Raw genomic sequence first — 24,750 nt, forward strand, 5'->3', positions numbered from 1 at the left:
TTTTCGAAAATTTTTGTACCCAGTTACGTAGGCATATAGGTCATAGGGTTAATTGGCATGAGAAATATTAGAAATAAAAATTTGCCCTAACTTTTTTGTTTTTGATTATTTTCAAAAATTTCTTTATCTTGAATTTAAGTTAACCCAATGCGTATTTAATAAAACTAATAATTTTTATTTTTGAGCAATGACGATTTGTATGAAATATGCTCATAACTTTTATGAATATAAATATTTCTTAATAATATTTTAAAAATACGTTTATTTAGTCACTGTTGTTATTATAGCAAAAGGAAATTAAAATCTAAAAAAAAAAATTTTCGAAAATTTTTGTACCCAGTTACGTAGGCATATAGGTCATAGGGTTAATTGGCATGAGAAATAGTGGAAATAAAAATTTGCCCTAACTTTTTTGTTTTTGATTATTTTCAAAAATTTCTTTATCTTAAATTTAAGTTAACCCAATGCGTATTTAATAAAACTAATAATTTTTATTTTTGAGCAATGACGATTTTTATGAAATATGCTCATAACTTTTATGAATATAAATATTTTTTATTAATATTTTAAAAATACGTTTATTTAGTCACTGCCGTTATTATAGCAAAAGGAAATTAAAATCTAAAAAAAAAAAATTTTTGAAAATTTTTGTACCCAGTTACGTAGGCATATAGGTCATAGGGTTAATTGGCATGAGAAATAGTGGAAATAAAAATTTGCCCTAACTTTTTTGTTTTTGATTATTTTCAAAAATTTCTTTATCTTGAATTTAAGTTAACCCAATGCATATTTAATAAAACTAATAATTTTTATTTTTGAGCAATGACGATTTTTATGAAATATGCTCATAACTTTTATGAATATAAATATTTTTTAATAATATTTTAAAAATACGTTTATTTAGTCACTGCCGTTATTATAGCAAAAAGAAATTAAAATCTAAAAAAAAAAATTTTTTGAAAATTTTTGTACCCAGTTACGTAGGCATATAGGTCATAGGGTTAATTGGCATGAGAAATAGTGGAAATAAAAATTTGCCCTAACTTTTTTGTTTTTGATTATTTTCAAAAATTTCTTTATCTTGAATTTAAGTTAACCCAATGCGTATTTAATAAAACTAATAATTTTTATTTTTGAGCAATGACGATTTTTATGAAATATGCTCATAACTTTTATGAATATAAATATTTTTTAGTAATATTTTAAAAATACGTTTATTCAGTCACTGCCGTTATTATAGCAAAAGGAAATTAAAATCTAAAAAAAAAAATTTCGAAAATTTTTGTACCCAGTTACGTAGGCATATAGGTCATAGGGTTAATTGGCATGAGAAATAGTGGAAATAAAAATTTGCCCTAACTTTTTTGTTTTTGATTATTTTCAAAAATTTCTTTATCTTGAATTTAAGTTAACCCAATGCGTATTTAATAAAACTAATAATTTTTATTTTTGAGCAATGACGATTTTTATGAAATATGCTCATAACTTTTATGAATATAAATATTTTTTAGTAATATTTTAAAAATACGTTTATTCAGTCACTGCCGTTATTATAGCAAAAGGAAATTAAAATCTAAAAAAAAAAATTTTCGAAAATTTTTGTACCCAGTTACGTAGGCATATAGGTCATAGGGTTAATTGGCATGAGAAATATTAGAAATAAAAATTTGCCCTAACTTTTTTGTTTTTGATTATTTTCAAAAATTTCTTTATCTTGAATTTAAGTTAACCCAATGCGTATTTAATAAAACTAATAATTTTTATTTTTGAGCAATGACGATTTGTATGAAATATGCTCATAACTTTTATGAATATAAATATTTCTTAATAATATTTTAAAAATACGTTTATTTAGTCACTGTTGTTATTATAGCAAAAGGAAATTAAAATCTAAAAAAAAAAATTTTCGAAAATTTTTGTACCCAGTTACGTAGGCATATAGGTCATAGGGTTAATTGGCATGAGAAATAGTGGAAATAAAAATTTGCCCTAACTTTTTTGTTTTTGATTATTTTCAAAAATTTCTTTATCTTAAATTTAAGTTAACCCAATGCGTATTTAATAAAACTAATAATTTTTATTTTTGAGCAATGACGATTTTTATGAAATATGCTCATAACTTTTATGAATATAAATATTTTTTAATAATATTTTAAAAATACGTTTATTTAGTCACTGCCGTTATTATAGCAAAAGGAAATTAAAATCTAAAAAAAAAAAATTTTTGAAAATTTTTGTACCCAGTTACGTAGGCATATAGGTCATAGGGTTAATTGGCATGAGAAATAGTGGAAATAAAAATTTGCCCTAACTTTTTTGTTTTTGATTATTTTCAAAAATTTCTTTATCTTGAATTTAAGTTAACCCAATGCATATTTAATAAAACTAATAATTTTTATTTTTGAGCAATGACGATTTTTATGAAATATGCTCATAACTTTTATGAATATAAATATTTTTTAATAATATTTTAAAAATACGTTTATTTAGTCACTGCCGTTATTATAGCAAAAAGAAATTAAAATCTAAAAAAAAAAATTTTTTGAAAATTTTTGTACCCAGTTACGTAGGCATATAGGTCATAGGGTTAATTGGCATGAGAAATAGTGGAAATAAAAATTTGCCCTAACTTTTTTGTTTTTGATTATTTTCAAAAATTTCTTTATCTTGAATTTAAGTTAACCCAATGCGTATTTAATAAAACTAATAATTTTTATTTTTGAGCAATGACGATTTTTATGAAATATGCTCATAACTTTTATGAATATAAATATTTTTTAGTAATATTTTAAAAATACGTTTATTCAGTCACTGCCGTTATTATAGCAAAAGGAAATTAAAATCTAAAAAAAAAAATTTCGAAAATTTTTGTACCCAGTTACGTAGGCATATAGGTCATAGGGTTAATTGGCATGAGAAATAGTGGAAATAAAAATTTGCCCTAACTTTTTTGTTTTTGATTATTTTCAAAAATTTCTTTATCTTGAATTTAAGTTAACCCAATGCGTATTTAATAAAACTAATAATTTTTATTTTTGAGCAATGACGATTTTTATGAAATATGCTCATAACTTTTATGAATATAAATATTTTTTAGTAATATTTTAAAAATACGTTTATTCAGTCAATGCCGTTATTATAGCAAAAGGAAATTAAAATCTAAAAAAAAAAATTTCGAAAATTTTTGTACCCAGTTACGTAGGCATATAGGTCATAGGGTTAATTGGCATGAGAAATAGTGGAAATAAAAATTTGCCCTAACTTTTTTGTTTTTGATTATTTTCAAAAATTTCTTTATCTTGAATTTAAGTTAACCCAATGCGTATTTAATAAAACTAATAATTTTTATTTTTGAGCAATGACGATTTTTATGAAATATGCTCATAACTTTTATGAATATAAATATTTTTTAGTAATATTTTAAAAATACGTTTATTTAGTCAATGCCGTTATTATAGCAAGAGGAAATTAAAATCTAAAAAAAAAAATTTCGAAAATTTTTGTACCCAGTTACGTAGGCATATAGGTCATAGAGTTAATTGGCATGAGAAATAGTGGAAATAAAAATTTGCCCTAACTTTTTTGTTTTTGATTATTTTCAAAAATTTCTTTATCTTGAATTTAAGTTAACCCAATGCGTATTTAATAAAACTAATAATTTTTATTTTTGAGCAATGACGATTTTTATGAAATATGCTCATAACTTTTATGAATATAAATATTTTTTAGTAATATTTTAAAAATACGTTTATTCAGTCACTGCCGTTATTATAGCAAAAGGAAATTAAAATCTAAAAAAAAAAATTTTCGAAAATTTTTGTACCCAGTTACGTAGGCATATAGGTCATAGGGTTAATTGGCATGAGAAATATTAGAAATAAAAATTTGCCCTAACTTTTTTGTTTTTGATTATTTTCAAAAATTTCTTTATCTTGAATTTAAGTTAACCCAATGCGTATTTAATAAAACTAATAATTTTTATTTTTGAGCAATGACGATTTGTATGAAATATGCTCATAACTTTTATGAATATAAATATTTCTTAATAATATTTTAAAAATACGTTTATTTAGTCACTGTTGTTATTATAGCAAAAGGAAATTAAAATCTAAAAAAAAAAATTTTCGAAAATTTTTGTACCCAGTTACGTAGGCATATAGGTCATAGGGTTAATTGGCATGAGAAATATTAGAAATAAAAATTTGCCCTAACTTTTTTGTTTTTGATTATTTTTAAAAATTTCTTTATCTTGAATTTAAGTTAACCCAATGCGTATTTAATAAAACTAATAATTTTTATTTTTGAGCAATGACGATTTTTATGAAATATGCTCATAACTTTTATGAATATAAATATTTTTTAGTAATATTTTAAAAATACGTTTATTTAGTCACTGCCGTTATTATAGCAAAAGGAAATTAAAATCTAAAAAAAAAAATTTTTGAAAATTTTTGTACCCAGTTACGTAGGCATATAGGTCATAGGGTTAATTGGCATGAGAAATAGTGGAAATAAAAATTTGCCCTAACTTTTTTGTTTTTGATTATTTTCAAAAATTTCTTTATCTTGAATTTAAGTTAACCCAATGCGTATTTAATAAAACTAATAATTTTTATTTTTGAGCAATGACGATTTTTATGAAATATGCTCATAACTTTTATGAATATAAATATTTTTTAGTAATATTTTAAAAATACGTTTATTCAGTCACTGCCGTTATTATAGCAAAAGGAAATTAAAATCTAAAAAAAAAATTTTTCGAAAATTTTTGTGCCCAGTTACGTAGGCATATATAGGTCATAGGGTTAATTGACATGAGAAATAGTGGAAATAAAAATTTGCCCTAACTTTTTTGTTTTTGATTATTTTCAAAATTTTTTTTATCTTGAATTTAAGTTAACCCAATGCGTATTTAATAAAACTAATAATTTTTATTTTTGAGCAATAACGATTTTTATGAAATATGCTCATAACTTTTATGAATATAAATATTTTTTAGTAATATTTTAAAAATACGTTTATTCAGTCAATGCCGTTATTATAGCAAAAGGAAATTAAAATCTAAAATAAAAAATTTTTGAAAATTTTGTACCCAGTTACGTAGGCATATAGGTCATAGGGTTAATTGGCATGAGAAATATTTAAAACAAAAATTTTACCCAACTTTTTTGCTTTTAGTTTTTTCGAAAATTCTTTTATCTTGAATTTAAGTTAAACCAATTTAAGTTAAACCAAAATGCGCACTCAATAAAACTAATAATTTTTATTTTTGAGCAATGACGATTTTTATGAAATAAACTTACGATTTTTATGAAATAAACTATGGATATTTTTTTAATAATATTTTAAAAATACGTTTATTAGGCTACTTCCGTTATTATAGGAAAGGGAAATTGAAATCTAAAATAAAAATTTTTTTTGGTAAGGAATCGAACTCGGATACATGGATTTGAAGTTCGGAGCCTTACTTACTAGCTAACGAGGTTGCAATTTCCCATTTACAATTTTAAGTATACATCGAAAGGTTTAAACGAAAACATAAAAAAATTAAAATATTTTTAAATAGAATTTTTGCATATTTTTTTAGATCACTCAAAGGTTTAACATTTGTACAAGTTTAAAGAGTATGTGCTGCAGAAAAAATATTAGCAATGAAATCGTGATCCAAACTTGAACCTGCTAATAACGTCATTGGTTTACATATGAAATACAAAAACTCTGTAACTTTTGTTTTATTGCCTATTTTTAAAAATGCTTTATCTTTAAGGTTAGTTTGGATAATGCGGTTATAATAAAGTACTTAAATTTATATTTTGACAAAGATGCCACTTTTAGTAAAAGTTTCATAACTTTTTTTTTTAATAAAAAATAATTTAATTTATGGTTTGGTTGGGTACTGCGGTTTAAATAGTAAAGATAATTTTTAATCTTTAAAATTTTTTTGGAATTTTTTTTCTCTGGAAATTTATAGGGCTGATGACGTCACAGCCACGTAAGTATAAAAAAGTAAACCAAGTAGTACGCAGTATATAAAAACACAGTAACTTTTGTTTTATTGGATTTTTTTTTGAATTTCTTTATCTTGAATGTTACTTTGAATAAAACAGTTATAAAATAGAAATTTACATCAAGATTTAAAAACGCAAGATTTTTAATAAAAGTGTCATAACTTTTTTGTTAATTAGGTATTATTAAAAATAATTAAATTATAAATGAAGTGGGGTACTGCGGTTTTAATAGAAAAGTTAATTTTTATTTAAAAAAAAATTTAAAATTTTTTTTTCTCAAAATTTATGGAACTGATGACGTCACAATCACGTAATTAAGCACTGATAAGGATGATGACGTCACAATCACGTAATTATGCACTGATAAGGAACATGTCAGTGCCTAGAATATAAAAATACTGTGACTTTTGTTCTATTGAAAATATTCCAGAATTTCTTTATCTCGAATGTTAATTTAAAAAATGTGGTTTTAATAAAATACTTCAATTTATGTTTTAAAAAACAAGACTTTTATAGGAAAAAGGGTAAACATTTTTTGTTTCCTAAATAGTATTATTAAATATTTAATTATATATTGAGGCATTTTTAGTTAAAGTGTTATAAATTTCTTGTTCATTAAATTTTACTTAAAAAAATTAATTTAGTAGGGTCTTGCAAATTGATTAGTGAAGTCAATTTTTGATTTTAAAATTAAAAAAAAGTTTTTTACTTAAAATTTATGGGACTGATGACGTCACAGCCACGTAAGGTATGTAAACAAAGTAGTACAAAAAATATAAAAACATAGTAACTTTTGTTTTATTGGAATTTTTTCCTAAATTTCGTCACAGGGTCACTTGCGTAGGTTCCGACAAGGCAGAAAGGTAAGACAACAAGGCAGTAAGGTAAGACAACAAAGCAGTAAGGTTCCGACAAGGCAGTAAGGTTCCAACAAGGCAGTAAGGTTCCGACAAGGCAGTAAGGTAAGACAAGGCAGTAAGGTTCCGACAAGGCAGTAAGGTAAGACAAGACAGTAAGGTTCCGACAAGGCAGTAAGGTAAGACAAGGCAGTAAGGTTCCGACAAGGCAGTAAGGTTCCGACAAGGCAGTAAGGTTCCGACAAGGCAGTAAGGTAAGACAAGGCAGTAAGGTTCCGACAAGGCAGTAAAGTAAAACGCATTACTAAAAACAATGTAAGTTTTGGCTTATTGAATAGTTTTGTTAATTTTTTTTTTGAAAGTTTTTTTGAGGTTACGCGATTGTAATAAAAAACTTTTATTAATAAAAAATTATTTTTTAATGTCACCGCATGATATATACATTTTATTAAAAACAACATTTCTATAATAAAATAGTAAGTACATTTATTGGAAGAACGAGAATCTAGATAAAAGTTTGCCTTTTTGGATTACCTAATGAAAACTATATGATATTGGCTATATATTTATACAAATAATGTTAACACGAACTAGAAAAGTGGCTACATAAACAACTTAACAACAATAACAAATCTGTCCTAATGTTGGATTAAGAACCACTGTTTGACAACCGTTTTCAAGGCGTTTTTAAAAGCATTAAATTCTAAACTCTTTTAAACTTAAGATTGAAATTAATATATTTACTTATATATTCGCAATAATAAATATAAAACTTAAAATATTTGAACAAGATAAGCAATTCCCAACCAAAACTAAGCAGCTACATAAAGTAACAACCTTCTTGGTTTTATTTTAAAATAAAGAAACGATTAATTCTCATCGAGCGCTGATACAGTTCAACGCTCATAAAAAAAGTTTTATTATTTATTTTGATTTATCTGTTTCGAGTCTTACTGTTTTTTTTTAATTCATTGGTTTTGAAATCACGACGGCATTTTATTCAGAAAGATTGAATTTCAGGGTTTTCAGGAAAATTTATTATGCTGAATATGAAGACAAAAAAACAGGGCTTTAATTGTTTGAAGGCTTAAACGTAAATAATTTTAAATGGCACAAGAAATTTTATTTATGAATTCTTATACTAAGATGCGACATTTTTTTATGTATTTACTTCTTTTTACTCTGGTTCGTTAGTAATAAGCCATTGCACCACGTCAAGGTCAACCAGAAAGCAACAGGTTATTTTACCCTATAGGAAGGCAAACGATGGGATTTTAAAGGTACCTTGGAAAGGTAAGACACCTAAAAAATCCCAACCAAAAGCCTTTAATTTAGTAATCAGCCAATTAACCCCAAATCCCAATTTAAACTAAGTTCGAGGGTGCGCGCGACTAATTTCTAATGCTCGGTATAGTAGGAAACTGTTTTGCTCTTACGGTACTAAACCGTTAAGTAAATAAGACTAATTTTAAACTAATAGATAAAGAGTCCAAGAGTAAAGCGAGAACCTGTAAGGGCCTGTAAAAAATATAGTTATTTGTTAGTTTATAAGTTAGAACCTGTAAAAGCCTGTAAAAAATAAAAGTGGTTAGAGAAAAATTGTAAGAAAGATGGCAACGGACCATATTTGTGCATTTTACTTACCATGTAAATATGATTCCAGTTCTTCTTTCACCAGAACGAAAGAAAAAAAACTACACCGAGCAAACTGACAACTAATTTACCTTTCTACTTTTTTAACTTCAGACAATGTTATTAACTTTGTGGTTTACCCAACTCCAACAAAGTTAAAACATTTTTTTTAAAACTATATTTTAAATATTTTAAACCGCGATTTTAGTTTTTTGTTTAGTCCTAATACAAATACAATAAAGAATTGGGAGAAGAGAAAAATATTTGGTTTTAGGTTCTAAGTTTTAAACAAGTTATAATAACCTTAAATTATGACAAATTAACCAAACACTTAATTACTCAAATTACCTAAGATTACATAACTATTGAAAAATTACCTAAGTTTAATTATTTAAGATTAAATAAAATTTAAACTTTTAAGGTCCTGAGTTTTTACTTAATAACAAACTTAAAATTTTAATTATAAACTCATTTTTTTAAACTTTAAATTAGTGTTTAATATATGACATTTAACAAATAGTTACAATATGACTTTACACCAATGATAATCATGACAGAAAATGTGACAGAATTGGGTTCAAGTTTAGGTTTTAATCATTTTTACTCAACTCTTAATTATGTTCCATCCATGTTTTATCCAAGTTCCTCCTACCCTGCGAAGTTAATTTCCATTTTCACAAGCTAATAAATAACAATTCTGCAGACTAAACATAGTGCTATATACTACCCAAGAGTAAAACGCACCACGCTCACTAAGGAAGAAAATAATTGATAGAAAGTAGAAAACCGGAGTTTATAGATGCCGGTATTTAATTAGCGCGAAACTCTTAGTTTTATAATAAACTCTGCTGCACCCCCAAGCGTGTTGCTTCTTTAGTTAAAGTTTAGTCCCTGGCTATTGAGGTTAAGCCTCCCACATTTAATTGTTCAGTAGCGTTTAGACCCTAAGATGAGCTGTGCGTTGTCTACATTAAGAAAAAATATTATTGATATGGCACGAAATACAACAGTAATGAATAAATGTGAAAAAAAATATACAACATGGGACAACCCGAACGACCATTTGGCGATACGTGGTTCTGCTGACCTTAAGGGCCAAAACACAGACTAGTACTGGTAATGGGACACCTATGGGTACCTAACAATGGTATTGGGAAAATGGCCGCCGGGAACGCATCAGCTCATTGACTGTTTGATCCCAAACTTTGACCGACCCACGAAGCGAAATGGGTAAATCTAGGTTTGGGACAGTCCGCAAAATAAAAATACACTGGGAGAAGAGAAAGATATTGCATACAATTCTGTCTTATTCTAGTATTTTTAGACCTCAAAATTAGTGATTAAAATCACAAAATTTATATCTAATCTCAATGTCCATTGCTTTTCTGATCATCTAATAATGATCAAACCATACGTCACATCCTCCATACGTGACGCCATAATTGTTGAATCCGAAATCGTCATTATTGATTAGAACAGCCAACATTGGAAGAAGTCACTTTATCTTTTCGAATTTCTAAACAAAAAATAATTATTATAAAGCGGTAAATAAAGATTACATTATATATAAAGTTACAACACATATTGCTATACAGATATAATATTTATTTTTAAGCCAGTTTAGTTACATCATATATGAAAATTACTACGTCATACATAAGAGCTATGACATCACAGTTTTAAAATAATTCAAGTACCAAATTATTATGTGAAACTATTTTGAATGATTTACCTTCAGCATAGAGCGCCTGAGCGTTCAGTTCCAATTCCGGCTCAAATCCTATCAGTTGTGACGTAATAAGCGATGACGTCACTTGCTGGTGATAAGACGAACATAAAAGTGATGTTGACTTATCACTGCAACAAAAAATAAAATTAATTAGGTTAAAAATAATCAAAAAACACTTATCAAATAATAACAGAGTGAATATATTTTTATTAATTTAAAAAAAGTAGAAAGTTTAAATTAATTTTAAATGCATAAATTTATATATTTAAATTTAAGTACTTACCTTTTATTAATTAGGAACTGGCGTTATGAGCGACGTCATTTAGGCTGTAATGACGTCACTGATGCACAGTAAGTCTCAAAGACCATTGCGCTAAAATCGTTCTAAAAATAGAAACAAGAGTTAATAAAAATGCATTTAACCGAAAATTGAGTATTTTACTATCACAAACAACTATGTCAAGTTAAATTACTTAAATTTTTTTTAAGTATATAAATACCTTTAAACTTAGTTGGGTCCACTTTTATATTTTTCCAAGACAAGGCGTTGTTATGTCGATGACGTTGCATAAGACGTCATTTGTCGTCGTGGGGCCTAGGGAGTGCTCAACTCGGTCGACAAATAAAAAGAAAAGAGATTTTAGACTAGAAGCGACAAATTGGTAGTCAAATAAATTATTACAACTGAATTAATTAACTAATATTTTAAGCGATCAAAACAAATCGGTTAAAATATAAAACATCATGTCAAATAAACTGAGAATATTATTTTAATTTTTCTTTATATAATTTAAAGGTGGGTCTTTGTTTTATTAATACTTCAATATACGTTAAATATTCGCATCAGCAGCAGCAGCGCAGTTGCAGTAATATAGAGAAGAGTAAGAATAAGAATAGATGAAGAGTGAGTATTTGCGACGGTTGTAGCGTTTTTAAAACTAAGCTTTAAAACTAATATCGCAATTAGCATAAAAGTTTAGCTCAAAATTAGTTTAATTTAGTTAATTTGCTAACGCAGCGCGCAGCAGCTTGCAAAAAAAATAAAATAAAAAATATCACACAATCATGCATATGAATATAATAACGTTATGGCAATAAAGCAACAGCACATGCAGCATATAGCGCTTAAAATTATTTCTTAAAATGTTAAAATGTTAAATTCTCAGTTTATTTTGACAAAATATCCATAAATACCGATTAAATTTCGTTTTTTAACACTTCAGTTTATTGATAAAAATAAATTCAAGTTTACTTACAAATAAATAATTGAAGTTACGAATCACCGTGACGTCATGGAATACGTCATGATCTACGTCACAAACCACCAGCTATCCCTATTCCACCAACTTTCGTCGAAACTTAAAAATTAAATTATTTTTATTATTTTAAAATTTTTAACATTTCTAAAAATATTTTATTTTTGGTAAATAAAAGGACTAGCCAATTCTTGCATTAATTTAAGGAACTTTTGTTCTTCCATGTTAAAAAACATACAAATTAAGCTTTTTAATTAACAAAAGGTTTAAACATTTGATAACGTAGCAAAAATATTAAAAATCCTAAACATAAATTAATTTTAGCAAAAATTATAAAATTAGTTTTACCTTATAAGCATAAGATCGACCTCCAAGACCTCTAAAGCTAAAATTAATTTTGATTTTCACTTATAGATGTAATTTTGCTTTCTTGATGTGTTGTATGGCGTCATAAACTATAAATTGTCCATTAATTTTTGAACTTCTGCTTTCTAGTTGGTTTGTACAGCAAGATGACGTCATAATAACTATACTTTTTTGTTGTAGAATTGTTGCAAAAAACATTAAAGATTTTTATGTAACTTGATGTAAACTGATTACAAATTTCAACAACCTCCTATCACACGGTCTAGACAAGAAAGAGCCACGTGTCTCAGTTTCTAGAATTCCTTGCACTTCTTGCAAACCCGGGGCCGAAAATTGCAATCTCGGCGGAATTTAATCAACGCGCGCGCACCTCTCTCGATTAGGTTAAAGTTATAGAATGTTTCTATAGAAGAGAATTTACGGATTTTTCTGTAGGCATCTACGTTTCAATTTAAAGTCTTTTTCATTTATATAAAAACCTTACGCTTATTTGAATTTCTATGTATTAATGGTAGTAAAACTTGTGTTAAATGTCGGTTAACAAAAAAATATAACCTTTTATAGAAGTGTAAATGTTTAAATAACTTAGTTACTATCATAATTAGTTCCTCAAATTAACAACGTTGAGTTGCGATCAGTTTTTGTACACTTAAGGCCTGTTCACACGACAAGGTAACGTTGCGTTGCGCTGCGTTACGTAACTTTACGGATTCTAGGAAATAACAAATACAAAATATCTACTAAAAGTATACCGCTTACGAAATCCTGCGTAAATTTCGCTTCGGCTACAAAACTTTACAAAATCTTACGTAACTTACGCAAACTTTCGTACGTGTGAACGACTCGGTTCATTTTAAACGGTTGCAAAATCTTACACTACGTTACGTTGCGTACGCGTGTGAACGGGTCTTTAGATCGAAATTAGAAGCTTATAAAAAGCGAGTTCCGTAGTGTAGTGGTTATCACGTCTGCTTTACACGCAGAAGGTCATGGGTTCGAACCCCATCGGAACTAGACTTTTATTGTTTTAGTTTCGTTAAAAAAAAAATTCAAATAAAACAATAGTCGAAAACATCAATTAAAATAATTTCTTAGGTAATGTATTTCTTACCAATAAACATACTACCTTTTTTTTAGTATAGCTATCGTTTGAATATGTGCACAAATATTAATTTTCAGTCTTTAGAATTATATAAAAAATATTATACTTGTTATTTATAAAAAACGAACTGTTTGCCATTTAAAAACAGGGGTTTCAATATTTGATTTTAATATTTTGGTGACACTGGCACTCGCCTAGTTATAACTGCTGTGTTGATCTGCACGAAAAAAAACAAAGGTCCTTTATTATTATCATTCATAATAAAGTATTCGTCTTTAGTGTATAAGTTTTTACTTGTTGGCATTTTATTTATTTATTTTGCACTGATTTGTTAGTAAATTTAAGACATCTTATTAAACATGTTTTTATTTCAGTTTATTTTTAATTTATTAAATACAAAATGTCAGTTTTGGATGACGTCTCGTATTTGGATCAATGTCGAATTGTTTGCTTAATATTTATTAAAACTGCAAATTTAAAAGATAAAGAAGAATGCATGGATATAACTCAATTTATTGAAAAAGAATTGGAAGCCTTTGATTGCGGTGTTGCAGGTAATAAACTGTAAAAAACACATTTTGCAAGGTCAAATAGGGGTTTAATTGTAATAATGTTTTTATTATTAAAGTAATGCTTAAAACTATATTATTAACATAAGAGTATTAATTTTTTATGTACTGCGATGCAATAATACTTAAATTGCGGTATTAAATAATTTAAATTTTTGATTTAGAGCTGACTTATGCAAGTGAACTACTTGTAGAACTTGCATTAAATTGTGACCCTTCTTTCAAGGCTAAAATTGAAACTGCAGTTCGGATTTTAATAAACAGGTATAGGTAATTTATGTGCGGTTTTGTTTTATTAGTTAGGTTTTTGATAATAAAAGTTTAAAAATCGTAAAAATTTAAATTACATAAATTCAGGCAGATTTTTTCCTGCCCAAAAATTATTAACTATATATATATATAAAACTTTTCAAAAATAATATAGTCAATTAATTTCTGCAACAAAGTTAAAATGTTTATTATATAAAATAATTTTAACACAGCGCCAAACATGATGATTTTGAAACTGCCGCTGCAGATATTCTTGCAGAATCAATAGTAGAAAAATGGGACCAGGTAAAAAATTACTTAAAAATTAAAATAAAAATGAAACCTTTTTAAATCTGTTTGCAATTTTTGTTGTTGTATATTTTCAAAGGAATGTGATTCTATATTTATAATTTATAAGCAATATAACTTTTGATAGGTTTATACAAATAATAAAGGTTTCTGTTATTAAAACATGTAGTTTAAATTTTCATAGAATTTGCATGACTTTTTTGTATAGCTTTAATATATTTGTTCACATAACACAATTCAGTTAACTTTACCTCATTAAATTTATAACATCCTGTTAGAATACGGTTATAACTTATTATCAACACCGTGTTTGTAATTTATTAACATATTAGCTGGGCTGTTATTGTGATCTAATAAAAAGTGAATTTAAAATAGTATTTTTTTTTTATGTACATATATACGATTTATTGAAAATTATAATTTTAATATTATGGGTATTGCAGTATTTATATTCTAGACAAATACTTTTACCACATATTTATAAATTTAAAAAAAAATTATTTTTTAATTTTTGTTGTTTTTTTTTAGTTGGCTGTTTTACTTCAACTTACCTACCGTTTATGTCGCGAACTTCATGTTTTAAATTTGGAAGAAATTATTGATGCTAGTGCAAAGTTTTTAAGAAATGTTGGAAGAGATTTTATCAACAAGTCTGGTGGATGGGTAAGATGTTGTTATCACCTAAAAATTAATGTTTTGGTAAAGAAGTGCATTATTTTGCAGTATATACATATAACCATACATTCTAAAAGTCATTGGGCATACCAATTATTTATAAGTAATTTAAATATATTTAATTAAAACAATTATTAATAACAAAGTGGATTTAAAATATGAATGACAGTTCATTTACTTAATATTTATTGAATTTAGACGAAATATTAATTTTAAATCGGTATTTTTTTTACTTAGATAATATATATACATTTTTGTTTAATTTAGCCAGCGCAGAAAGATGATTTGCAGACTAGCGGAATATTTTCAAGCATGGTTATTGTTTCACCTGGACATGTAAGTAAAAAGTTTATTATATATTTAGAGGCTGATGTAGTAAAAAGTTAGTTTAAAAATTTTGTTTATAGTTATTAATTATTTATAAAATTGCTTATGGAATTTTTCGTTGTCTAATATCAATTATAATTAGGTTTTTACGGTCAAATAATTTTATTTTTTTATCTTTTTTAGGAAGACAAATCAGATAACGGTAAGTTTTAATTTAACCTTTAAAGATAAATTTTAATTAACTAATTTAAAGTTTTTTTTTGTAAATAAATTAAAAAAGTTTCAAAAATTTATTTAAAAAAAAATTTTTTTAAAAAATTTGTTTCTTACTTTTTAGCTCCGATAAATATTCTTCATCTTTCCCCTCCGGACACTCCTCCTTTCTCCATCATCCCCTCCCTTGACGACGGGGAGGAGAGGGAGAGTCTTAGTTCGGCGACTCCTCCTGAGATTCTTGACCGTCCAACTATGACTGCCTCTCTTATGCAAATGATGGGGGGAGCTGGGGGGGATGCGAGTCAATTTGTAGAAGGTTAGTTATAAGTTTTTGTTGGTTAATTTTATTGTTGCTGAAAATATTTAAGAAAGGGAAATTTTACTATTAATTGCAAGAATGTTGTTAATTTTGTGTGGTTTTAAAAGTTTTTTAGTTACTGAGTAAGTAAATATATAATTCCAGTGTTTAAAAAAATATTCAAAATTTAATTTATACTTACTTATATATACTTAACTTCTCCTTTTTTGTTTCAGTTACAAGTGAAAAGAAGTATGTCGAAGACCTTAAAACTCCTCTTATTTCGAACAACAGTCCAGAATATTCCGAAGACGACAACGCAAATCTTCCAAGCCAAGAAACACCTAAATTACAAGAAAGTAAATCAGCCGATCAAAGTTCAAATCTTACACAGTCTAGCGGAGTGTCACAATATATACCACATATTTCTATTGGTGTAGCAGCAGCAGCTGCATGTATCGGTTTGTTTGTATTAAAAAAATCATCGTAATTACTCCATATAACACCGTTTTGTGCTATTTTTTCTCCATTTTTTTATTTATAAAATTTGTTATAATTATACAATTCAAACCTAATTACATATTTTGGTGGGCAAACACAAATGTTGCTTTATTTTTTTGTTTCAAGTTGAATAATTTTCGTTTTAGTTTAGTTTAATCGCCTGTTAACTTCTATTTAAGCTGCCTTGAGCACCCGAATTATAATAAACAGTGCTAGGGCACATGTGCATTACTGTGACTTGTATATGTTTGTATGCAACCTGTTAAGGCAGCAATAAACAAATGTTGTGAGCACCAAAAATTTTCTTATATTTTTTTTTTATTCAAGTTTTGTTACCTACTAATACAGTAACAATTCAAAAAAAGATCAATTCAGTTTAACACCACCAAGTTGCATAGTAATTAATTATTAAACATCAATCTATGACATGGTCGTGCTATTAAATCATTATTGTAACTATGTAATGAAATGGTAAGACCTAAATATAGCATACAGTTTTGCATAGCCTATAACTTAGTAGCACTAATTTAAAGTCAAAAGCCAGAAAGCATGTTTATATATTTATGATATCAACTTAATTTATTATTCATATTCTAACCAAACAGTTTTTGAATACCTTACACAATTTTTTAAAACAAATTTAACTGATCAATTACAAATCTTTAAAATAAAACGAATTATGCAAGCAGCAATTTAAAAAAAACTTTGTAATGTGTATCAAATATTATTAGACATTAATAAAAGCTTTTTATTTAAACAAATTCAGAAAACCTTACCTTACATATTTTCCAATCTCTTGTATTAATTTTTCGTTAAAAAAATGCAAAGATGTCCAATTTGTTTTGGTTGCCGTAATCCAATTTTTAAACTAATTGTGCTGTATTATGTAGCTAATAACTAAAACAAGTTACTGTACTTCAACCGTATGCTAAACAGCAAAACAAGTCAAATGTTATTGCAGCATGGAGTTTACGTTGAATAACGTAAGGCTCGCAGCATATACGATTCCAAATACAAGATTTAAAAAAACGCGCTTAGCCTATGGAAAAAAACGCGAGTCGTCGAGTAATCATGCGCTAATAAACGCACACTACCGTCTTACGATAATGAAACAGTAACAAACACAATTTAACAATTTTAAAAATTATATTTTCCTGATTCAAGTTCAAAAACAATATTAAGGTAATAATGGTGAATGAAGTACGCTAAAATGTGGAAGCATTTTAATCGACAACTACAAATATATAAAGTTATTTTAAAATTTCCTAATATTAAAATATATTAAAAACATTTGTAAACAAAAAATATATGTTACATAAGTATAAAATGTTGTATAAGCAGTTATTTTGAACTTTGCACTTACAATATTTACAGGTTTATTTACTCAAGATTAGAAAAACCTGAGGTCAAAAATTGAATTACTTGGCAAACAGAAATTCGACATTTTATTTATTTTTCTTTTTTTTAAGGTAGGATTGAACATAGAAATTTGAAAAAAGAATAATAAGAGAAATCATGTAAACTACAACCATCCAATTTAACCATCTAGGATGATCACAATTTGCTAATAAACTATGGCTACAGTGTAGAAATATAGCCAAAAACTGAACCTAAAAAATAAAGTAAATAAATAAAAACAACTGCCAGCAGCGTTGTATAGTGGTAAAAACAGTTACTACACCACACATAAGGTCGTGGTTTCAATCCCCACTAATTGGTACGAACTCCTGCTATGCCAGCACTTAATCAGCAGCATAATTATCGTGCAATTATAATCAACAATATCCAAAACTACAAAAGGCAACCTGGGACTGGGTTGAAGTAACTGATGTTACTATATGTTTAGGTCGCGCATTCGACCTTCCCACATCGAAAATAAAAATATATACAAAAAAAAACTGCATTCAAGTACCTTGCAAATATATGTGGTTGCTTAATTGTTTTTTATCATAAACTTTAACTAAAAACAGATAATTAAAATGAAATGTAAAATATTATATTAAAACAAAAATGACAAACCAACACTAATTGCAGTAATAATATATTTTAAATATTTTATTATATAAAAATAACTTTTTCATTTTTTTAACTAACTTACCAATTGAAAAGAAGTTAAATATTTTTTCCACCATAAATATTTTTGCATCTGAGGCCCAAAACAAGTTAGTCCATAATAAGAATACATTATCACATGGACAAATGAGTTGATCATTCCAATAAAAAAAGCTATTAATCATATACAGTGTTTAAGTACAACTAAATATATAAAGCATACATCAAATCTAAATAAAGAGGTCCAAATAAAATACACTATGCACAATTAAATACAAAATAACTTTCTACATGACAAAAGTTAAGAATAGCCGGCAGAGTGGTGTAGTGTAAGAACACCTGCTACACCACCATGAGGTTGTGGGTTCAACCCCCACTCTCATGGTGTAGCGCCCTTGAGTAAGGCACTATAAACGGTATAAACTCCTGCTGAGCCAGCACTTAATTAGCAGCATAATTACCGGGCAATTATAACCTTTATAATATTCCAAACTGCTAAAGGCAACTCGAGACTGGGTCGGAGTAATTGATGTTACTCTATGTTTAGGTCGCGCATTCGACCTTCCCACATCGAGGGTAAAGATATATCCAAAAAAATAAATTAAACCTTCATAACAAAGTACTTAAAATGCTTCGGAAATTTGAATTTTTTCATCTATTTTTTCCATCTACTTAAACCTTACATCTTACATAAAAGATCTACATAAACAACTTAGACAAAAATTTAAACAACATTTTACTTACATTGACCCCCTGCCACATATTTTATTGCAAGCCACCAGTTGATAAGCATAGTACTATGATGGTAAACATGTAGGAATGAAACTTGGTTGAATTTTTTCCTCATCACGAAGAAAACTGTGTCCAGGATCTCAATATACTTGGAGAAGAAATACCACCAACATACGTTGGCCATCTGAAAAAAAAAAGTTTTATTTTGTTGTATTATATAAATTTGCACAGTAAAATTATTAAAGTTACCACAAATTATCAAAATATGTAAGTTCAAAGGCTAGTTTATTTGATAACTAAATTTACAAAAAATAAATAAGATTTTTAATAAGTTTAAAAGTATATACCAAAGTTAATTTCAAAAGTACCCAAGTTCAAATTTTGATCAAATTCTATTTTTAACCAGAATTTAAAAATGTTTCACAACTTACTCTAAGTGCAAGTGGATTTGTTGAATAATCAACTGGTTGACATCCATAACTATAACCAGCTTGATAACTTGAGATAAAAAACTGTAAAAAAGGTATTTTTGTGAATCTGACATTGACAAAATATAATTGCAACTGATGGCTAGACTTTGGTTTTATGATTCCAAATCTTAAGTCAAAATTAATATAATTTTTTTAGTTTTCTTACCTCTTTTGTCATATACAGGGATAGCAAAACCAGTGAAAAATTATAAATAAATAAAATTGGTTTCAAATTGAATGGTTTCCGATTTTTCATTAAACTTTGAGCTTTGACACAAAATAGAATGTAGCCAACTAAAATGCATGCTGGTGGCCAGGGACTATAAACCAGAAACCAATCTTTTGTCCTTGGATCTTTATAAAATATAAATTAATTGAAGTGTTAAATAAATATTTTAGATAGTGTGTACATTAGCGTTTTTTAAATTACTTGTTTTTTTACGGTTTAAAATAAAAAAAAATTTAAAAGATATATTTTGCTATTGCAATCTTTGTAGTTTGTAAAAAGTTATGTTAATTAAACCTTAACCTGCTCTTTCGACGATTGCTAAGTTATAATAATATTGCAATGTTTCCATATTTTACCATCTACCTAGGCATGCAGACCAAATTAGTACGATAAAAATATCAACAGCGAAATATTTGGCTGAACTTTAAACTGACCAAGGTTATTTCCCCATTTCTAGAGTTTCCAATTATTTTTTTAAATTTAATTAACAAGCCATTTTCATTAACCTGTAATGTTTAATTAAATAATTCATACAAAAAATAGGCTAATAATTTAATCAAAAAATTGTTTTAATATTTTGACGTTTATCCAATAAACAGCAGTTTATAAATACTATTTTATTAATTTTCACAAATACATAGTTTTAGAAATCTTAAAATAATTTATCCCATAAAAATAAAAAGCGGTTAAAATTAGAACAGTATCAATACAAAAAACACACACTATTAGAAAAACTTAGCGAAAACAGTATCATAATTAAACAAAACTAAATATGAAAAACTCTAATTTTTAATAAAAAGATAATAAGACAAAAACATTACGGTATTTAACAGATTTTATTGTGATAAATGGCGCCGAAGGAATGATTTAAAAATACATAGTTTATACGAAATGAGTACATCAACAAATAAAGTTAAATTGGTAAAAAAAAGTTATTCAACTTGACAACATTAGCAAATTGGAGAAAGTTGACAATTGTTGTAAAGGTGTGTGTGTATTGTATAAAACGTAAATTTGGATGCCCAAAATGCTAACCTTGCCAGGTTGATTAAGTTTCTCTCAATAAATTACAGTTTTGCATAATAGTAAATCACAGAATAGAGTTTCCATTTCCATTTCCAGTGCTGTTAACATCGGTCAGTGGAATCATACGACCTTCGGAATCATCGGATTCTTCGTACAACCGTTTGTCCTCAAGTAGATCTTTGTTTAAGTGTTGTATAATCCCAGCCCCAATGCAATCACCTAATACGTTAACTGCAGTGCGAATGCGGTCCCTTGATGCAATTAAATACACAGTTACTAGTAATAGACTGAGTATTACTCAAATATAACAAAAAAATTGGTATTTATGACTTTTCTTTTAAAAATTATTAAAAAAATGGCAACGTAGATGTACATATTTAAAATTCTACATGCACATTACATATCCTGTTATAAATTAAAAAAAATTTTAACTTACAATAGCCAATCTACAGACCAGAGAATGCCAACAGCCTCTGACGGAATACCAATAGCAGAAAGCACAAGAAGTAAAGTGATTAAACCAGCACTTGGAATGGCTGCAGCTCCAATACTGGCCACTGTTGCAGTAACACTATAAAAATATGTTAAAAATAAATGTGTTTTTAAGTTAAAATTGAAGGTAAAGTTCTTTTTAACAGCAATTGTTAACAGCTATAATTCTATTATGTATGTTTACTCTTTTAATTAGTACTTGACTATAACTACTGTAGTTATTTAATACACACTTACCTTATAGTTACAATCTGTCCAAAACTGAGCGAGTAATCGTACATTTGAGCGATAGTAATAGCAGCAACACCTTCTAATAAAGCAGTACCATCCATGTTCATTGTGGCGCCGAGAGGTAAAACAAAACGAGTAACTCGACTGTCAATGTGAAGGTTCTTTTCAAGACATTGGATGGTAACAGGCAGAGTTCCAGCACTATGAAAAAAAGAAAAACACATACCAATAGTGTATTATATAATACTAGTTTTGTATTTTGTTCGGTAATTACATGGAAGATTAACAAAAATACAAATATAATTTTGGTTTTTACCTTGATGAAGTTCCAAGAGCAGTCAAACAAGCTTGCAAACAGCCATAATAAAATCGGAACGGATTTTTCTTGGTTAAGGCCCAGTAAATTAGAGGTATAACAACCATAGAATGAATAACTAAACCAGTAATAACTGTCACCTAAAAGGTTAAAAAAAAGAAAGACCGATAAAAATCAAAACAATGAAAGGAACAACGCTTTAAGATATAGGTATAGCTTAGATCAAACTAAATAGCGCAAATGCTGCCTATAAAAATCTTAGAACTGATTACTCACCATATATAGACCCAAAGATGCTACCAATATTTGAAAGGTTTTCATCTTGAGAAGATTTCCAGCTATCAAACTGCAAATACCGATAGGCGAATACCTTCAAAAAAACAAAAGTTTGTTAAACCACTTGATAACATTAAAAAAAAAATTTAAAGGTTTTTGTCATTACCATATAATAATAACGATCATTTTCATGAAAATTTCGTTGAATGTTGCGAAAAAGTCGACCACAACCGTAGCCTTACTTTTCATTCCGGAAAGAATTACACCAAAGAAAATACTAAACGCTATGATACCTGCATAAATAAAAACAAAAAAATATTAAAAGCGTTAAAATACACTAAAAATATTTCTTAAATGTTAATTTCTTTTCTTTAACAAGAAGGACTAAGAATTTAAAATTTTAATAGGGGAAAAAAACTTAAAAAGTGATTATTTTAATATGGGTTTGTTTTATATATATTTTTTTTAATAACGTATTACGCGAGATGTTGGTATAAATTTTCTTATAGTTGTTTTTACATTGGTGTTACAAATTATCAACACTTCGTACAAGTTTGCTGAGGACGTTACATATAGATTACATCGGGTTTAATTTGTCAAAGTGTTGTATTACTACGTGCGTGTGTACTTGCAAAATGCAAATTCAATGTACAGACATATCAAAATTCTGCCAAACATCGGATATGTGACAATACTAGAATTATAAGATAATTCGCGAAAATATTCAAAAGTAGGTAACTTAAAAATTTGTTAGTATTTAACACCTATTATATTTTTAAAGTATTACGTTTTTATATAAAAATAAACATCATTTCTAACAAGTTATTTAAGAATATTCTAAAAAATGAATACAGACCTAACACATTTGCATTGTCGACCTTTTCCAATTTCGTTTTATAAAAAACTTCTGTTATATTTGTTGCAGATTCGTTAAGTGAATTGGGATTAGGAATTTCAATCATACTTGTTTTATCCTAAAGAAAATTTATTAAATTTTAGATGTTTTAAATATCGAGTTTTTAATTATATATACGTTATTTAAATAAAAAAAAATTAGCTAACTATTTAAAAAAGTTATATATATTCACCACTTGAAAACAGGCTGCGATGATGTTATCTGGAAATACGTTTCTGCAAAATTAAACAACTAACTGTTAAATTTCTAGAAAAAATCATATTATCTAATTCTTTTATGAAGAAACTGTTCATGATCATATTATAGTAGCATAGGTTTACTAATAATCATATTATTAACTATCTCAAGTTACCTAATTAAGTCGAGAAAAGTGTTCAAAGTTGAAACAATTTGTTGTTTTCCCGTTTCCTCTTCGTTGGTTTCTCTGATTGTTGGGTTACCAGGTTGAATAAGAGTCACCAGTATTATACCTAAGATTACTGCAAGTGTTGTGGTTGAAAGGTAATACGCTACAGCATGAACACCCATTTTGCCACTCTTTTTCATGTCTAAGTTAGACAAGCCTAAAGTTAAAAAAACGTTATTAAAAGAGGATGTAGCATAATATTCAAGTAAATGTATTCATGCTAAAAAAAAGGCTTTGTAATTTGCCTAAAAAATACCCTATTTGTACATTTTTTTACACAGTATGTGCATTTGTGTTAAAAAAAATGAAATTCTAGTTACCCGATATTACGCTGGTAACAATAATTGGAATAATCAACATTTTGAGCATTCTCATCAGCATTTCACCAGGAAACATAACCAGAGTTATAACTTTCGCAGAAGGGTTTGTGGTTCGTATGCTAAGGCCCAATATCACGCCAAAAACCACTCCTACAAAAGTATACAATTTTAAAATATTTTGATAATTTAAAACTAGACAAAAAGATTAACTTTTTAAGGCTGTATTAAATAACATACTTTTTAGAGTGAACTACTTCCTTAAAACAAAAAAACATATTGCTTATTAAAAGGGTTGGCAGTTACACCATGTTTTTAATATTTATGTTTATATACACGACTTACTTTAAAATACAGGGAAATTTATTTAAGCTGTAATCAAAATCAGAAGGTCATTTGGGTGCAGATATGCCTACTACATCATTTGTTATTCACTTGTTTAGGGCTTAAGCATTAAACTAATTCTTTACGACCATAAACAGGTAACTATTCAATTATGTATAATGATTTAAGCTTTAACATATTCCCACGAGCTCATAACTTAAAGTCATAAATTTTATGACGATAAAATCGATTAATTGTTATTTTCTTAGGTGCCTATTAACAGCAAATCGATATGTTAACTTAAGTAATTGACTTTCTTAAAACTTTAAATGGTTTTATGAATGCGTCCAATTAAAAATAATTATTTTATTGTTTTAGAAATATTTGCATAAAGGCCCGGAATATTTTTATAACCTTATAACACTTTAAAAAAAATAAGACTAAAAAATAAATTTAAGTATTTTGTTTTATTTTAAAACGCGCACTATTAATTTTTACTTATTTAGAACCTTACTTAAGTTTAAGCCACAAATTGAAATACTTGCTTTTTGTTTTGAATAAAACATATATGGTTGAGTAACTGAAACTAGTAATTGACATTCCAATACATACCAGTAATCGTCAACACGCATAGCAGCGTATCGGTGCTGATTTTTACAGCACCACATCTCAAAAAATTTGCCTTGTCCGAGCGTAAGCTGCTGCGGCGAGATATTCTTACTTTTTCAATTGATTGGTTATCACTAGTTGCTGCCATTTAATGCTGAGTTATATCAAATAAGAAAACTTTTGCAGTCTGTAACGTTTAAAAAACGGTTAAAAAAAGTACAGAATTACCTAAGGAAGTAAATAACATGAATAATTATAAA

At 27.2% G+C, this 24,750-nt stretch overlaps 3 protein-coding genes and 1 non-coding gene across 4 annotated transcripts; 2 read left to right on the plus strand and 2 right to left on the minus strand.

Annotated features, from left to right (window-relative positions):
• Positions 1 to 12,789: 12,789 nt before the first annotated feature.
• Trnav-uac (transfer RNA valine (anticodon UAC)) lies at positions 12,790 to 12,862 on the plus strand. Its single transcript has one exon. It is a non-coding gene; the product is annotated as a tRNA-Val (tRNA).
• A 467-nt stretch (positions 12,863 to 13,329) lies between these two features.
• Positions 13,330 to 16,547, plus strand: LOC145762781 (uncharacterized). Its single transcript, XM_082574709.1, has 8 exons — positions 13,330 to 13,504; positions 13,684 to 13,783; positions 14,002 to 14,074; positions 14,606 to 14,740; positions 15,020 to 15,088; positions 15,263 to 15,281; positions 15,417 to 15,611; positions 15,830 to 16,547. Exons 1-8 carry the CDS (start codon positions 13,351 to 13,353, stop codon positions 16,081 to 16,083), a joined length of 999 nt encoding a protein of 332 aa, XP_082430835.1. The 5' UTR covers positions 13,330 to 13,350; the 3' UTR covers positions 16,084 to 16,547.
• Positions 16,548 to 17,505: 958 nt separating this feature from the next.
• On the minus strand, positions 17,506 to 19,973 carry LOC145749886 (very long chain fatty acid elongase 4-like). Its single transcript, XM_082565771.1, has 6 exons — positions 19,878 to 19,973; positions 19,515 to 19,702; positions 19,310 to 19,390; positions 18,891 to 19,062; positions 18,193 to 18,320; positions 17,506 to 17,704 (listed from the first exon to the last, which is right to left on the minus strand). Exons 1-6 carry the CDS (start codon positions 19,924 to 19,926, stop codon positions 17,540 to 17,542), a joined length of 783 nt encoding a protein of 260 aa, XP_082421897.1. The 5' UTR covers positions 19,927 to 19,973; the 3' UTR covers positions 17,506 to 17,539.
• A 278-nt stretch (positions 19,974 to 20,251) lies between these two features.
• On the minus strand, positions 20,252 to 24,678 carry LOC145740656 (excitatory amino acid transporter 2-like). The gene is made up of 11 exons (XM_082558668.1): positions 24,494 to 24,678; positions 23,561 to 23,710; positions 23,187 to 23,397; positions 23,007 to 23,049; positions 22,775 to 22,892; positions 22,085 to 22,211; positions 21,919 to 22,012; positions 21,643 to 21,782; positions 21,333 to 21,527; positions 21,040 to 21,174; positions 20,252 to 20,854 (listed from the first exon to the last, which is right to left on the minus strand). Exons 1-11 carry the CDS (start codon positions 24,636 to 24,638, stop codon positions 20,668 to 20,670), a joined length of 1,545 nt encoding a protein of 514 aa, XP_082414794.1. The 5' UTR covers positions 24,639 to 24,678; the 3' UTR covers positions 20,252 to 20,667.
• Between the last annotated feature and the right edge of the window lie 72 nt (positions 24,679 to 24,750).

This window comes from Corella eumyota, chromosome 1, assembly GCF_963082875.1.
Source record: "Corella eumyota chromosome 1, kaCorEumy4.1, whole genome shotgun sequence".
NCBI classification, from domain to species: Eukaryota; Metazoa; Chordata; class Ascidiacea; order Phlebobranchia; family Corellidae; genus Corella; species Corella eumyota.